This window comes from Dendrobates tinctorius, unplaced genomic scaffold (assembly GCF_039654945.1).
Source record: "Dendrobates tinctorius isolate UK_male_01 unplaced genomic scaffold, ASM3965494v1 ptg000140l, whole genome shotgun sequence".
NCBI lineage: Eukaryota > Metazoa > Chordata > Amphibia > Anura > Dendrobatidae > Dendrobates > Dendrobates tinctorius.
Window position 1 is genome coordinate 2,221,175 of NW_027361808.1, and position 15,198 is coordinate 2,236,372.

Below are 15,198 nucleotides of genomic sequence, written 5' to 3' on the forward strand. Positions count from 1 at the left end.
GCTGTACTGATTCCTACAGTGGCAGGGCATTTTTTATGTCTATGGTTTCTCATATTTATTATTATGTGTTTTTTACTTATTGTTTACACAAATACATTTTACTTTTTGCATCTGGGTGGTTTTATGTGCAATTATCAAACTTGTACAATTTGTCCATTCTTAGGCTTAAATTGTAGTTCAGCCCTTGCTGGTAAAGAATCAGATGCTGGTTTTCTATTTAGATGGAAAGAAGCATCCCTCCTGTTATGTAGACAAACCACACCCCTTACTTTGTGCTTTTACTAATATTTTTACAATTTTTTTTTTTTTTTTTACTTTTTATTAAGTTTCTCTATGATACTTCAACTTTTATTTGTCTGACCACTGGTCTAATGCAATGCATTAAATCTGTTGGTTTTGCACTGGCAGTACATTGATTAGATGCTGCTTAATAGGCCACCGTACTTGGCAGAATCGGAGGTCATGATTTCACCTGCAGCTGCCATGACTATCTTCAGCTCCCCGCATTTGCACAGCGGTGGTGTTGGTGGGGTGGAAGAGGGAGCACCCACTCTCTATCAAGTCTGCTGCCTCGAAGTAACCATTGACTCTGCCCTGTCCTTCAAACCACACATCCAAGCTCTTTCTACCTCCTGTCGCCTCCAGCTCGAAAATATTTCCAGAGTCCATCCTTTCCTCAACCCTCAATCTACTAAAATGATTGTGCATGCCCTCATTATCTCCCGCCTCGACTACTGCAACATCCTTTTCTGTGGTCTCCCTGCTAACACCCTTGCACCTCTCCAGTCCATCCTTAACTCTGCTGCCAGACTAATTCATCTTTCTCCTCGGTACTCCTCCGCTTCTCCCCTCTGCAAATCTCTTCACTGGCTCCCATTCCCTCAGCGTATCCAGTTCAAATTACTAATACTGACCTATAAGGCTATCTATAACCTGTCTTCCCCATATGTCTCTGAACTAATCTCCCGATACCTTCCCTCACGTAATCTCCGGTCATCCCAAGACCTCCTTCTCTCCTCCACACTTATTCGCTCCTCACCCAATCGCCTCCAAGACTTCTCCCAAATAGCCCCTATCCTCTGGAATTCTTTGCCCCAACATGTCCGATTATCAACCACATTCGGATCCTTCAGATGGAACCTGGAAACCCACCTCTTCAAGAAAGCCTACAGCCTGCAATGACCCCGCTACCTCCTCACCACTACCGGAGATATTGCCTCAACCAACACCGGAACTGCTGCAACCCACCAACCTACTGTCTCCTTCCTCACCATCCTGTAGCATGTAAGCCAGAAAGGACAGGGTCCTCTCCCCTCTGTATCAGTCTGTCATTGTAAGTTTGTTTACTGTAAGTGATATCTGTAATTTTTATGTAACCCCTTCTCATGTACAGCACCATGGAATCAAAGGTGCTGTATAAATAAATAATAATAATAATAATATACTGTACTACTGTGGCATGTTAGCAAAAACCTTGAGAAACTGCAAATTGCATTACAACCACTAGGTGGCTAGACACAGACAGCATAAACATCTCTCGACAGAGTGTTACAAAATCATGTTTATTTTCAAAGTTTTATTTTGTGCCAAAGGATTTCAGGAATAGTCCCAATCAGGTAAGATCTTGGGGAGCAGTAGTTCATAATTCAGACTTATAATGAAAACCCGAAAATTTGAAATTACCAACAAAAATGTAAAAATATCAAATGTCATAAAAATCAGTGAACAAGCAGTATACTACAAGTTTAAACTCATAATTAAAACAATATTTCTTGCCTTTTTTTACAGTCTTATTAGTTTTAGTGCACAGTGGACAGCTAGCTTCAAAATCATGTTAATCTTGCTAGAAATAAAATGTAAGTCTTTGGCTAAAATTGCACTGAGATTACTAAAATTGCTTGCATTTTTATTTATTGTCCGTGGATATGTTAAAAATTGTACAAAAATGTAAAATAAACCTATTAATGGAGTATAACAGGATTTGGAAAGATCATCATAGCAAAATAAACTGTTTTTCTGTCTGGTGTTACTTCCTAAGCATTACAGGGAAACACAATTTCAAATTTAGTGTAGTTATTGATTTTTTTTTGTCACACCACCAGTAGAAAGAACATCTTGCTGCTAAGGGATTGAAGAATTTGCCAGATTCCTTAAAGTCTTGATGCTGGAAACTTTCTTGAAGGCACTTCTGTAAAGTAAAGATCAGTATCAATATTTACTTTACTCCTTTAACTATATTAAACATTTCTTTTTTTCAGGATACTATTGAGCTTTACCATTTATTACCATTACAGCTAAGTTCACATTTGCAACACAAATAAAAATCAAATTTTTCTTCTGCCCTTTTATAGAAGCAAAAGAACAGAGTTAAGGTTTTCATCTTGGTGTCACCAAGAAAACATAACGTGTTTTTTTTCTGCAACCAAATCTGCTCTCTTGGCAGTAAAAACACTGTGTTCAAAATGATCGCATTGAGATGTTTTCACAGAGTTTTTGTTGCTTTTTTTTTGCAGCGCTTTCTGGGTGCATTTATGTGCACTTTGCTTACAGTACGTTTAATAAAGTTAGTTTTAGGCTATGTTCACATGTGTTTTTTTCTGCAGGCAAAACCTACTTTATTGGCAGTAAAAATGCTACTTCCAAAACACCCGTTTTGATGCATTTTTTGCTTTGTCTACAGTAGATGTTTAATAAAGTTAGTCTTATTTAACAAATTATTTTTAAAAAAAGCATTGAAAAAACACACAAAATAGTTGTAGTGCTTATCTACAATGTTCTTTCACTTTCTCATTGCTTTACATGGGGAAAAATGCTGAAAGAATTGAGATAATGCACATTTAAAGGGAAACTGACAATGGAAAATGCACTATTAGGCTAAGTTCACACGTAGTGGAACTCTCGCGGAAATTACCGCGAGAGTTCCGAAATTCCATTCCGCGGGAAAATCGCATTTTAAATTCCCGCGATTTTCCCGCGGAAAAACTAGCATTTTGCAAGCCTAATTAGCTTGCAAAATGCTTGCGTTTTCCAAGCGATCTGTAGCATCGCTTGGAGAACTGATTGACAGGTTGGTCACACTCGTCAAACATAGTGTTTGACAAGTGTGACCACCTTTTTACTACTGAGGCCGCCTATGCAGCATCAGTAAAAGATAAAATGTAAAAAATAATAAAAAAAATAAAAAATGGTGTTATTCTTACCTTCCGACGTCCCGCACAGCCTTCCCGCCTCTCTCCACGCTCTCGTTCCCAGTAATCCTTTGCGAAAATGCCCGCGATGACGTCCGTTCTCGCGAAATCGCGACGTCTCGCGGTCATTCGCGATGACGTCGCGCGAATGACCGCGAGACTTCGCGATCCCGCGAGAACGGACGTCATCGCGGGCATTTTTGCAAAGGATTACTGGAAACGGTAGCGTGGAGAAAGGCGAGAAGGCTGCGCGGGACGTCGGAAGGTAAGAATAACACCATCTTTTATTTTAAATTCTATTTTTTACAGGGATATGGTACCCAAAGCCCGGAGGACAGTCTCCTCTCCTCCGGACCGTGGGTACCATCCGCAATTGTTCTGCTTACTTTTCGCATGGTGGGCACAGCCACATGCGGGAAGTAAGCGGAACAATGCATTCCTATGGGTGCGTGATCACCGCGATTCCGCAAAGTTAATGAGCATGCTGCGTTTTTTACCGCGAAGCGATTCCGCCGCAGTAAAAACCACAGCATTAGCACAGCATTGCGGAATCCCATAGGAATGCGTGGGATACTTATTTTTCACGTTTTCGCGGCAAAATCGCGTGGTTAAAACCGCCTCAGAAACGTGAAAAAAACGCCACGTGTGAACTCAGCCTTAACCTGCAGCTATGGGAGATAATCTGCAGTCAAACAGCGTAACTAGCTAGCATGTAGCCAAACGCTGTGGGGAAAAAATTAACTTTATTCTCTCCACCAGCATTCGGTTTCAGTTGCGGAGGCGCTTCAGGTTAAGTCACTGTTCAGAAAATACAGAGCAACTGCATCCCCGGCACTGACTGACACTGGCTCAGCATTGGGGCTGGCTGTCAGTCAGATCTGTGGGCAAAGTTACAGCCGGTGCTGTGCCTTTTCAGAGCAGTGACTGAACAAGCACCGGCGCCACCCCTATGACTGAGCCAGATTCTGTTGGGGAGAATAAAGTTAATTTTCTCCCAGCAGTGTTCGGCTACGTGCAGGCACCGGTTAGTAAGTACAGAAGGGCGAGCCTGAATAGTAAAGTTTGGTATCCGTACCGAAAACCTACTGTTCGGTCACGGACACCGAACACGGACTTCACCAGGAAGTCAGTTTTATTATTCGGGTTCAGCCCTCCAAACACCAGATATTTATCGTGATGTCATGTGCACCACTTCTGATCTGCGGTAAAATCATCAACAAACTGTATGAGCGCACAGTTGTGATCGGAGGTATAAAGTTTACCTCTACTCACTGTTGTCAGCTGATGAGAACACTGCTCCAATCAGCCGATGCCTGCTGCCACTAATAAGAGTAAGAGCAGGAGCGGCTGATAGGAGTATTCATCAATCGGCTCCTGCGCTAAAAAAAGACTGGCATGGGTTCCCATGTATTTTTGACAACCAGGTAAAACTCACAGCTGGGGGCTGCAACCCTCATCTGTCAGCTTCAGCAAAGAGGTCCGGGTTCGGTCCGGGTACTCGAAAGCGAACATCCAGGTGTCCGCTCATCTCAATTAGTAATGCTATTAACGTGCAAATTATCCCCATATCTGCAGGATAATAGTGTTATTTCTGTTGACAGGTTCCCTTTAACTTACGCAGTTCTCAAATTAAGTAAGAAAAAAAACAAGCATATGTATGAGATTTATGAAATCACATAGCGTTTGTTGGTACTGTGAAAGGCAGCTTTTATTTTGAAAAAAAAAACTGAAAAATATCTCTGCAAAAATGTTGCATGTGACAATAGCATTACAGAGATTCTGATGCATAAATTAAATCAGCAACTGAAGCTAATGAGAACATAAAACTGCTACGAAGGTCACACACATTTAAAGAATCATTCACATAAAATATTTTATCCTGTTAATATATTGCATTCATCACATATATCATTGTGTACTTACAATTGCTCATTTAGCCTTTCTACCCAGCTAATTCTTCTCTTTTCCATTAGGAGATATAAGACATCAGTGATTAAAGACTGACTAGTTGAATTCTCCAAAGCTCTACATAGAAACAGGAGGTCTCTTTTCCTTGCAAGAGACATCACTGCAAAAGTCTATAGCGGGGGGAAGGAGCAGAGCAGCTGGGTCAGTAATTGAAGAGGGGAATGACTCATGCAGGGAAAATAGACTTCCTGTTTCTACATAGAGCAAAGAGAAAAAAAAATATCTGGGTAGAAAGGCAAAATGAACAGTTGTAAGTACACAGTGTTATATAATATGCTGCACTTGCATGTAGCTTCCATCTAGCCTTAGGGGGGCGAGACAGGACTCTGCAGGAATTTAACCCTGCTGTGTCCTGCAGAAATTAGGTTCCCCGGTCTTATAATAGGCAGTTCCACCCACCGCTTTCTGCCTGAACGTTGATTCCTAGCCTGTTTGTCCTGCTAGTGATCTGTTTGAGCATGTGTGTTTCTGTTTCTCCCATTATGGTCCCAGTTTGCCTACTCGTCCTGTCTGACCTCTCCAGACCTGACCTGCATCTGACCTTCCGGGCAACTGCTGCAGATCCAGGGACTGCCCTGGAGTGGAACCTGTTGTCCACCAGATGCCCATCATATCCCCACCACCAGAGGCTATAGTGAAGACACAGTAGGCACCTAGCCACACCCCTCAAAGATAAGCCCGACCCATGAAGCAGTGGGTCCACATCCTGGCATTCCTTTCACCCGCCAACATGGGTATGCAGTATAGGAGATCAAAAACAAAATGTGGTCAGATGATCCAAGGTCAGGGCAGGCACCATAGGCTCAGAATATGAAGCAGAGGTCAGGACAGGAGAGGTCAGACAGGTCAAATAGGCAAGCTCGTACAGTAACAAGAGCAATAGAAACACACAAACAGATCAATAGAAGGACAAACAGGCTAGGAACCAACATTCGGCAAGAGAGGACCTGCCTGCACAGGATAATCCAAAGAACCTAATTTCTCCAGGACACAGCAGGGATAAATTCCTGCAGAGACCGGCCACATCTCCCTTAAGGCCAAATTGATGCCACATGCAGGTGCAGCAGTGCTGAATGAAGCAGATTCAGAGGGACGGCCAGACGTGAGGAGAAACCACATAGAATCATAGAATGTTAGAGTTGGAAGTGACCTCTAGGGTCATCATGTTCACCTCACTGCTCAATGCAAGATTCACTAAACCATCTCAAACAGATGTCTGTCCAGCCTGTTTGAAGACTTCTATTGAAGGAGCACTTACCACTTCTCGTGAGAATAAGGATGATCCCCCTACTCTGACATCCCTTCTGATGTTTATAGATAGCTATAAAGTCTCCTCTTAGCCTTCTTTTTTGCAAGCTAAACATTCCCAGATTCTTTAACTGTTCCTTGAAGGACATAGTCTGCAGTCTGCTCATCATCCTGGCAGCTCTTCTTTGAAGATGGCGAGCAGGGCAGCACTAAGGAAACCTGTGAGTCACCACCGTGAGGGCTTCTTTAAGACTTTGCCACTTTCTGCTGTTGGTGCATACGCCTTAAATAAATACCGTATTTTTCGGACTATAAGATGCACTTTCCCCAAAAAATTTTTTGAAGAAAATGGCCAGTGTGTCTTATAGTCTGAATGTAGACTTAATAGGCGGTTGCGGTGGTGGTGGAGCAGGGTCCCTTCCTCAGAAAGGAGGCAGCGGCAGAAATATGGCAATCCTGCGGGCCTGGTGTTGGCAATGAGCAGAGTACATCATTGGTTTCCTGGCGGCCATTTCTCTGAATCTGTGGGCAGCCTCCAGCGGTACATGCCCTAACCAAGATCTCATGTTATGGTTCTGCTGCACAGGACTAGGGTAGGAGGGGGAAAACTGACCCTGCACTGTGACTAGGCTGATACCCTATGATGGAGTGGGTGACCCATTCCTTGTGAATAGACCCACCGACAATCCTAGGTTAATCTCAAGTGAAGACCTATAGATAGGGGGAAGGGGGTCCCTGAAAGATCTAAGGACTGGGTACAAAAATGGGTCACCTCCTAATAGAAAAACAAAGAGAAGGCTGCAGAAACAAACTGAAAACAGAAACTAAGACTAGCAGAACCATAGGTCTCAGAACTGCACTAATTAAACACACAGAAGGCAAAGCAAGGCTCCAAACCAGACTTCAAGCGGATTAACACTGCTGTCCAGCAAGAAATGGGAGACAGATACAGGTTAATAAAGGGTGATACAATCACCTGACCGAAGACAAACCCAGCACCAGAGGAAAAGACCAGCAGCCAGAGCACTACAAGAAAATGGCTGATAGTCACAAACTGAACAGATTCTAACAGTACCTCCTCTTTAACGAGGATCCCCCGGATCCTCTAGGCCAAAGCCTTATTCGGAAATCTCCTGTGAAAAGCCTTATTTAATCTTGAGGCTGAGACATCCACAGCTTTTACCCAGGAATTGTCCTCGGGACCGAAACCCTTCCAGGACACGAGATACTGTAAGCCTCCTCTGTGCCATCTGGAGTTAAGAATGTGTGAAATCTCAAACTCACAGTCCTCATCAATTAGAGGAGCAGATGGCATAGCCACCTTATCAGGCGTGTCAACTTTCTTCAGCAAAGATACATGAAAAACTGAATTAATTTTACAGGACAAAGGAATGTCCAATCTGACCGCTGCCAAGTTGAAAATCTGAACCACTTTGAAGGGTCCTACAAACTTAGGCCCCAACTTTTTAGAAGGGATCTTTAAACGCAGATTCCTAGAGGACAACCAAACCATGTCCCCAACAACAAACTTCGCCTCCCTTCTTTTCTTGTCAAAATATTTCTTAGACCTCCTATTAGCCTGATTCAGATTATGGTGCACACTGGTCCAAACCCTTTCCATATTTCCAGAAAAACTCTCTTCCTCAGGCACCGCTGCCCCAATCCTAGAAAAAGGACCGAAAGATGGATGCTTCCCAGTACAACAAAAAAAGGAGAACACCCAGCCGAAGAAGATGTATGATTATTGAGAGCAAACTCAGCTAATGGTAGATATTCCGACCACATCTCCTGATTGTCTGCTACAAAACATCTCAAAAACTGCTCAACGTCCTGGTTCTTCCTCTCGGTCTGTCCATTGGACTCCGGATGATAACCCGACGAAAATGACAAATGAACCTTAAGTCTGTCACAAAAGGCACGCCAAAATCGAGCCACAAACTGTGGTCCCCTATCGGAGACAATGTCCGTGGGGACACCATGGAGTCTGACAATCTCTTTCACAAATGCCCTGGCAAGTGTCTTAGCGCATGACCGGGACCAGATGACACATCTTACTAAACCGGTCTACCACAACCCAAATAACAGAAAAACCCCCAGAGACCGGCAGGTTGGTGATAAAATCCATTGCAAGATGCATCCATGGGGAACTAGGAACCTCTAATGGGCACAGCAACCCTGCTGCTGGAGCATGAGAAGCCTTAGACCTAGCGGACATGGCACACTGATGCACCCACTTGACGATTTCTCTTAGCCACCCCAGCTACCAGAAATTCCAGCCGATCGACTTTCTAGTTTCGGCAATCCCTGGATGACCCACCAACCAAGACTCATGACATTCCGTAAACAAAGGTCTCCTCAGGGCTTTAGGCAAAAATAATTTCCCATACGGAGTGTTGGTTGGTGCTGCATCCTGGGCTTTAAGAATGCAATTTTCCAATTCAGAACCTAAAGCTGTCACCACCAGCCCTTTCTGCAGAATAGATTCCTCCTTATCAGTATTAACCGCTGGGGAGAAACTTCGAGACAAAGCATCAGCTTTAACATTCTTTGTCCCACAGATATATGTCACAGAGAAATGGAACCGAGCAAAAAACAATGCCCACCTGGCCTGAGGAGCATTTAAACGTTTAGCAGGATCCAGATAGATCAGATTCTTATGATCAGTAAAGACTTGTATAGGGTGTCTAGCGCCCTCCAAAAAATGTCACCAATGCTCAAACGCAAGCTTAATAGCCAGCAATTCTCGGTTCCCAACATCGTAGTCGAGTTCCGCCTCCGAAAATTTCTTAGAAAAGAACGCACAGGGATGTACCCTATCCTCTCCCTCCTGTGACAGAACAGCCCCCACTCCTACTGATGAGGCATCCACCTCTACCAGAAAGGTCTTAGTCTCGTCTGTCTTGATCAAAACAGGAGCAGAGCTAAACTTCTCCTTGAGATGCTCAAAGGCCTTAACTGCCTCAAGGGACCATTGGACAGTATTGGTACCCTTCTTAGTCAGATCAGTAAGGGGTTTGGCGATAACAGAAAAATTCTTTATGAATTTTCTGTAATAATTAGCAAACCCCAAGACTCTCTGAATTAACTTAAAGCATTCAGGTCTTGGCCACTCCAATACCGCCTGAACCTTCACCGGGTCCATCTCAAACTCATCACTGGAAACAATATACCCCAAAAAGCTAATTTTCTGTACCGTAAACTCGCATTTCTCCAGTTTAGCAAAGAGTGAGTTTTCTCTCAGAATCTGCAGAACCTCAGGGACTCTCTGCCAATGCGACTCCAGATCGGGCGAGTAGATCAAAATATCATGCAAATAAACAATAACACTCCTACCGATCAACGGCCTCAGAATGTCGTTGATGAAATTTTGAAAGAACGCTGGAGCATTTGTAAGGCCGAAAGACTTTATTAGACTCTCAAAATGACCTTCTGGGGTATTAAAGGCTGCCTTCCATTCATCGCCTTCTATAATTTGCAAATTATATGCCCCACGGAGATCAATCTTAGAGAACCACTTGGCTCCAACAAATTGGTTAAACAAATCCGGAATTAGCGGCAAGGGGTAAGGATTGCTCACAGTGATCTTGTTAATCTCCCTGAAATCCAAACACGGCCTAAGACCCCCATCTTTCTTTTTGACAAAAAAGAGTCCCACAGCCACAGAGGACTTGTCTTATGTGACCTGCAGCAAAACTAGTCTGCAGGTATTCCTTTAAGGCCCCCTATCGGGGATCGTCAGATTAAATAAACGACTCTTAGGGAGAGTAGCACCTGGGACGAACTCAATAGTGCAAACATAATCTCTATGCGGTGATAGAGCTTGTGACTCAACTTCAGAAAATACTTTCCAGAATTCCTGAATGGCTTCAGGTAGCTCATTTTTCACCACAGCAGCGATGTTGACCCCACAACATTTCCCATAACACCCCTGACTCCAGAATCTTATAGTATTTGACGACCAGTCCAGTACAGGATTGTGTACTTTTAACCAGGGTAACCCCAGAACGACTGGAAAAGGCAATTTATCAAGTACAAACAAATCTAAAGATTTCTGGTGCTCCATATTCACAATGAGTGGAAACCCGGTGACCTTTCGGGAAACGCACCCATGCTCTAGCGGAGTGTTATCAATCGCCACTACAGGAAAAGGAGATGATAAAAGGTATAGACTCAATCTTATACTTGTCTAGAAATTGTTGATCAATCAAATTCAGTGCAGACCCACAGTCCACCATCACTTGAAAATCCATAGTATGACCATGACAGATAGTACTACCAGAAAAAGAAACTCATGCGGACCGTAAAAATGCAATACGAACAGGAGGGTTACTCTGCCCCCTTTTTTTTTTCTTTTCCTGATTTATGCGACTTTCACATTGCTTGACAAAATGGCCAGTCTTACCACAATAAAGGCATAGCCCCTCAGAGAACCTTCTCTCCCTTTCCTGGGAACGAGAGGACATCGCACCAAGTTGCATCGGTTCCCCATAGTCCACGAGGGTCTCTTGAGAGACAGGATCCAGCAGAATTGAAGTCTTCTCCTCATTCTGCCTGTCTCTCAATCTTCTATCCACCCTGATGGCTAGCTGCATTTCAGCCTCAAGTGTAGCAGGTGCAGGGTATGCAATGAGCAAGTCTTTAACCCTGCAATTAAGACCTGCTAAAAACTGACTTTTGAGTGCTGGATCATTCCAGCTGATCTCTGCAGACCATCGCCTGAACTGGGTACAATATCCCTCAGCGTCACCAGAACCCTGTTTCAGCCGTCTGAGTTTTGCCTCAGCTGTAGTGACCCAATCTGGATCATTAACCCCATAGCAGAAAAAATTGCTTCTACTGACATCAAACAAGGGTCATCTGGACGCAATGAAAATGTCCAAACTTTCTGTTCCCATCGCAATAAGGACATAATAATCTCCACACGCTGTAATTCAGAAGATCTGGGTCTAAGTCGAAAATAAAGTAGACATGCATTTTTGAACTAAAAAAATTCCTGCCGTTTACCAGAAAAACATTCAGGCAAACTCACCTTAGGCTCTTCGGGGCGGACCCCTGGGCAATTACTCACGTGCTGTTGTAAGCCGGAAACTTCCAACGTTAACTGTTACAGGCGTTGAGCGAGATCTTGAACCCTATTCATATTGCAGAAATCCAGGAGGTTTTTTTTTTTTATTTTTTATACTTTCTCTGGCTGGAAAAACTGTTACGGTTCTGCAGCACAGGACTAGGGTAGGAGGGGGAAAACTGACCCTGCACTGCGACTAGGCTGATACCCTACGATGGAGTGGGCGACCCATTCCTTGTGAATAGACCCACCGATGATCCTAGGTTAAACTCAAGCGAAGGCCTATAGATAGGGGGAAGGGGGTCCATGAAAAATCTAAGGACTGGGTAAAAAACGGGTCACCTCCTAATAGAAAACAAAGAGAAGGCTGCAGAAACAAACTGAAAACAGAAACTAAAGCCCCCATCACACATAGTGATCTCGCTAGTTTTGTGACACAACAGTGATCTCACCAGCGAGACCGCTGTGTGTGACACTGACCAGCGACCGGCCCCCCTGCCGGTTATCGCTGATCGTCCTGGAATAGCCAGGACATTTTTTTGATTGCTGGTCTCCCGCTGGCCAGCACGCATCGCTGCGTGTGACAGGCGGGAGACCAGCGATCAGCGCGCTGGTAACTAAGGTAAACACAGGGTTTCTAAGCAATGGGCGATGCTTAGAAACCCGATGTGTACCTTAGCTACCAGCGCGCTGATGCAGGGAGCTGGTAACCAAGGTACACATCGGGTTTCTAAGTGACGCACGCCCCTTAGAAACCCGATGTGTACCTTAGTTACCAGCTCCCTGCATCAGCGCGCTGGTAACTAAAGTACACAGCGACGCCGCGCACTCGGCGTCACTGGTGCTGATCGCTGGTGAAGCTGTTTGACAGCTCACCAGTAGAGTTGAGCGACTTTTGGTTTTTTAGGGTCGCGTTTCGTTTCGTGAAACCCGACTTTTCCAAAAGTTGGGTCGAGCAAGATCGTCCGATTATAGGGAAAAGTCGGGGTCGTCCCGAAACACGAAACCCAATGTAAGTCAATGGGGAATAAAAGTCGGCAGTAAGAGGAGGACAGGAAACACACCTACAGTGCCCATTTGAATGCCAAAAGCATCAATTCTTCTTACTTAAGCTTGTCAACCTTAATTAACTTCATAATACAAGTTACGCACTGAAAAATGGGGGTTATTTGGCTACAGTTGTGGGGGGGGGAGGGCTGGCTACAGGTTTTCATGTGCCCTGGGCGAAAGAGCGCCCCTTTAACACATACCACAACTCATCATGCTCCGATACGGCAGAGGAATAGCGGTATAGTACAATGAAAAATACTTCACTTTTTACATCTCATGACGAGGCCCATCTATTTCTCCATACAGAATCATTGGTCCCATATAATGTTTGAAACAGTATATGATGAGCTCCACATAATGCTACAGTATATGTTGGTCCCCATGGATGAAGCTCCACTGTCTTATGGGCCCAAATAATGCTCCAAACATAATGGGCCCCATTTCTAATGCTGTAGTGTATAATGGGCCCTGTAAATGCTGCTCCAGTGTCTGATGTCCACCTTTGGAATGCTCCAGTGTATGGTGGGCCCCATCTATCATTCTCCAGAGCATAGTGCTCCCCAAAAATTGCTGTCCCAACATTGAAAACAATGAAATAAGTCTCCTCGCTATGGAATCCATGTACTAGTCTCGACTCCTCGTCGTCCCCATCTTCCATCTCACTGCACAGTATTTCAACCTTGCAAGTGCTGTGATCCTGAGCAAGCAGGGGGGCCCACTCGTTGGCGACAGCACTGGCACAGGGCCCCTGATAGTACGGTGGTGTGTCTGACGGCGGGTGGGCCGAACCTGCACTTTCATCTGCAGTTTCCTCTTTGTCACCGTGTAAGATGGAACTGTGTATGGGAAGGGTAACCTGAGTTTCATCAGGGTCAGATTCAGGCCATGTAGCGTGCGAGGGGAATGTAGTGGTCTGGGTCAATGTAGCAGCAGATTCATCGAGCAGTGGCTGAGCATCAGTGCACTTGTGTCGCCCCCAGGAGTACGATCGCCGCAGTGGCATTACCTTCCTCCTAGGGAGTGTGATGTCATGCTTGGGATCTCTCTAGCAGGTTAACTGATTGGGCGGCGTTATTCCCACGAGTCATGACCCTCCAAACAGCGTTCATGAAGGCAAAGTGTTTGTTTTACGTGGGCAGTATGGTTGCAAAGCTGAACCTTAAAGGAATGTCCAGAAGGGCACCACCAGGAGTGGAGCCTACGGTTAAATTCGACTCCACCTGGGAAACCTCAAACATGCCAGCTACAGAACAGATGCACACATTGCAAGCTTAATTCCGTTAACGAACGAGACTCCGTCATGCCCCGCTGTCCGAGTCCGGCTTACTAGAGGGACACGTGAGGCTCTGGCACATGAGATTGGCCAATAATTGGTGTGTCATGCCCTTACATGTCCGTGGCTGCATGTGCGCTACACTGAAAAGGCCAGCGTTTGTCGCATACAGGTGCAGATAACCCGCTGAACAACGTTAGTGATGGGGATCAACTGCAGTTCCGGAATTAGGCCTAACCGTCATTCCTGAAAAAATGAAAAACTTACGTGTGTAAACCACAGGTGCTGTAGCTTGCTTAACAGCTCGCCAGCCGTTCTCACGCCCAGTATGGATTACACGTGATTGCACAAAGGTGAGAAAGGGTACCGTATCCCCAGATAACATGTATGGATAGCGTACACATTCAAAATATATGTCTCAGGAGGCAGGCTCAGACGGTGTTAGGCCCAGTATGGATTGCACGTGATTGCACAAAGGTTAGAAAGGGTACCGTTTCCCCGGATAACATGTATGGATAGCATACACATTCAAAATATATGTCTCAGGAGGCAGGCTCAGACGGTGTTAGGCCCAGTATGGATTGCACGTGATTGCACAAAGGTTAGAAAGGGTACCGTTTCCCCGGATAACATGTATGGATAGCGTACACATTCAAAATATATGTCTCAGGAGGCAGGCTCAGACGGTGTTAGGCCCAGTATGGATTGCACGTGATTGCACAAAGGTTAGAAAGGGTACCGTATCCCCAGATAACATGTATGGATAGCGTACACATTCAAAATATATGTCTCAGGAGGCAGGCTCAGACGGTGTTAGGCCCAGTATGGATTGCACGTGATTGCACAAAGGTTAGAAAGGGTACCGTTTCCCCGGATAACATGTATGGATAGCGTACACATTCAAAATATATGTCTATACATCAGGAGGCAGGCTCAGACGGTGTTAGGCCCAGTATGGATTGCATGTGATTGCACAAAGGTTAGAAAGGGTACCGTATCCCCAGATAACATGTATGGATAGCGTACACATTCAAAATATATGTCTCAGGAGGCAGGCTCAGACGGTGTTAGGCCCAGTATGGATTGCACGTGATTGCACAAAGGTTAGAAAGGGTACCGTTTCCCCGGATAACATGTATGGATAGCGTACACATTCAAAATATATGTCTCAGGAGGCAGGCTCAGACGGTGTTAGGCCCAGTATGGATTGCACGTGATTGCACAAAGGTTAGAAAGGGGGGTACCGTATCCCCAGATAACATGTATGGATAGCGTACACATTCAAAATATATGTCTCAGGAGGCAGGCTCAGACGGTGTTAGGCCCAGTATGGATTGCACGTGATTGCACAAAGATTAGAAAGGGTACCGTTTCCCCGGATAACATGTATGGATAGCGTACACATT

General features: G+C 44.8%; 1 protein-coding gene across 4 annotated transcripts in view; it reads right to left on the reverse strand.

The window, feature by feature from the left end:
* Positions 1-1,543: 1,543 nt before the first annotated feature.
* The window catches only part of LOC141049008 (dihydroxyacetone phosphate acyltransferase-like), a 414,268-nt gene continuing 400,613 nt past the window's right edge, over positions 1,544-15,198 (reverse strand). For all 4 annotated transcript variants that reach the window (XM_073545096.1, XM_073545099.1, XM_073545098.1 and 1 more), the window contains one exon: positions 1,544-2,188. In XM_073545096.1, the coding sequence (XP_073401197.1) occupies positions 2,151-2,188 (38 nt within the window). In that variant the 3' untranslated portion in view covers positions 1,544-2,150. The remainder of the gene's footprint in view (positions 2,189-15,198) is intronic.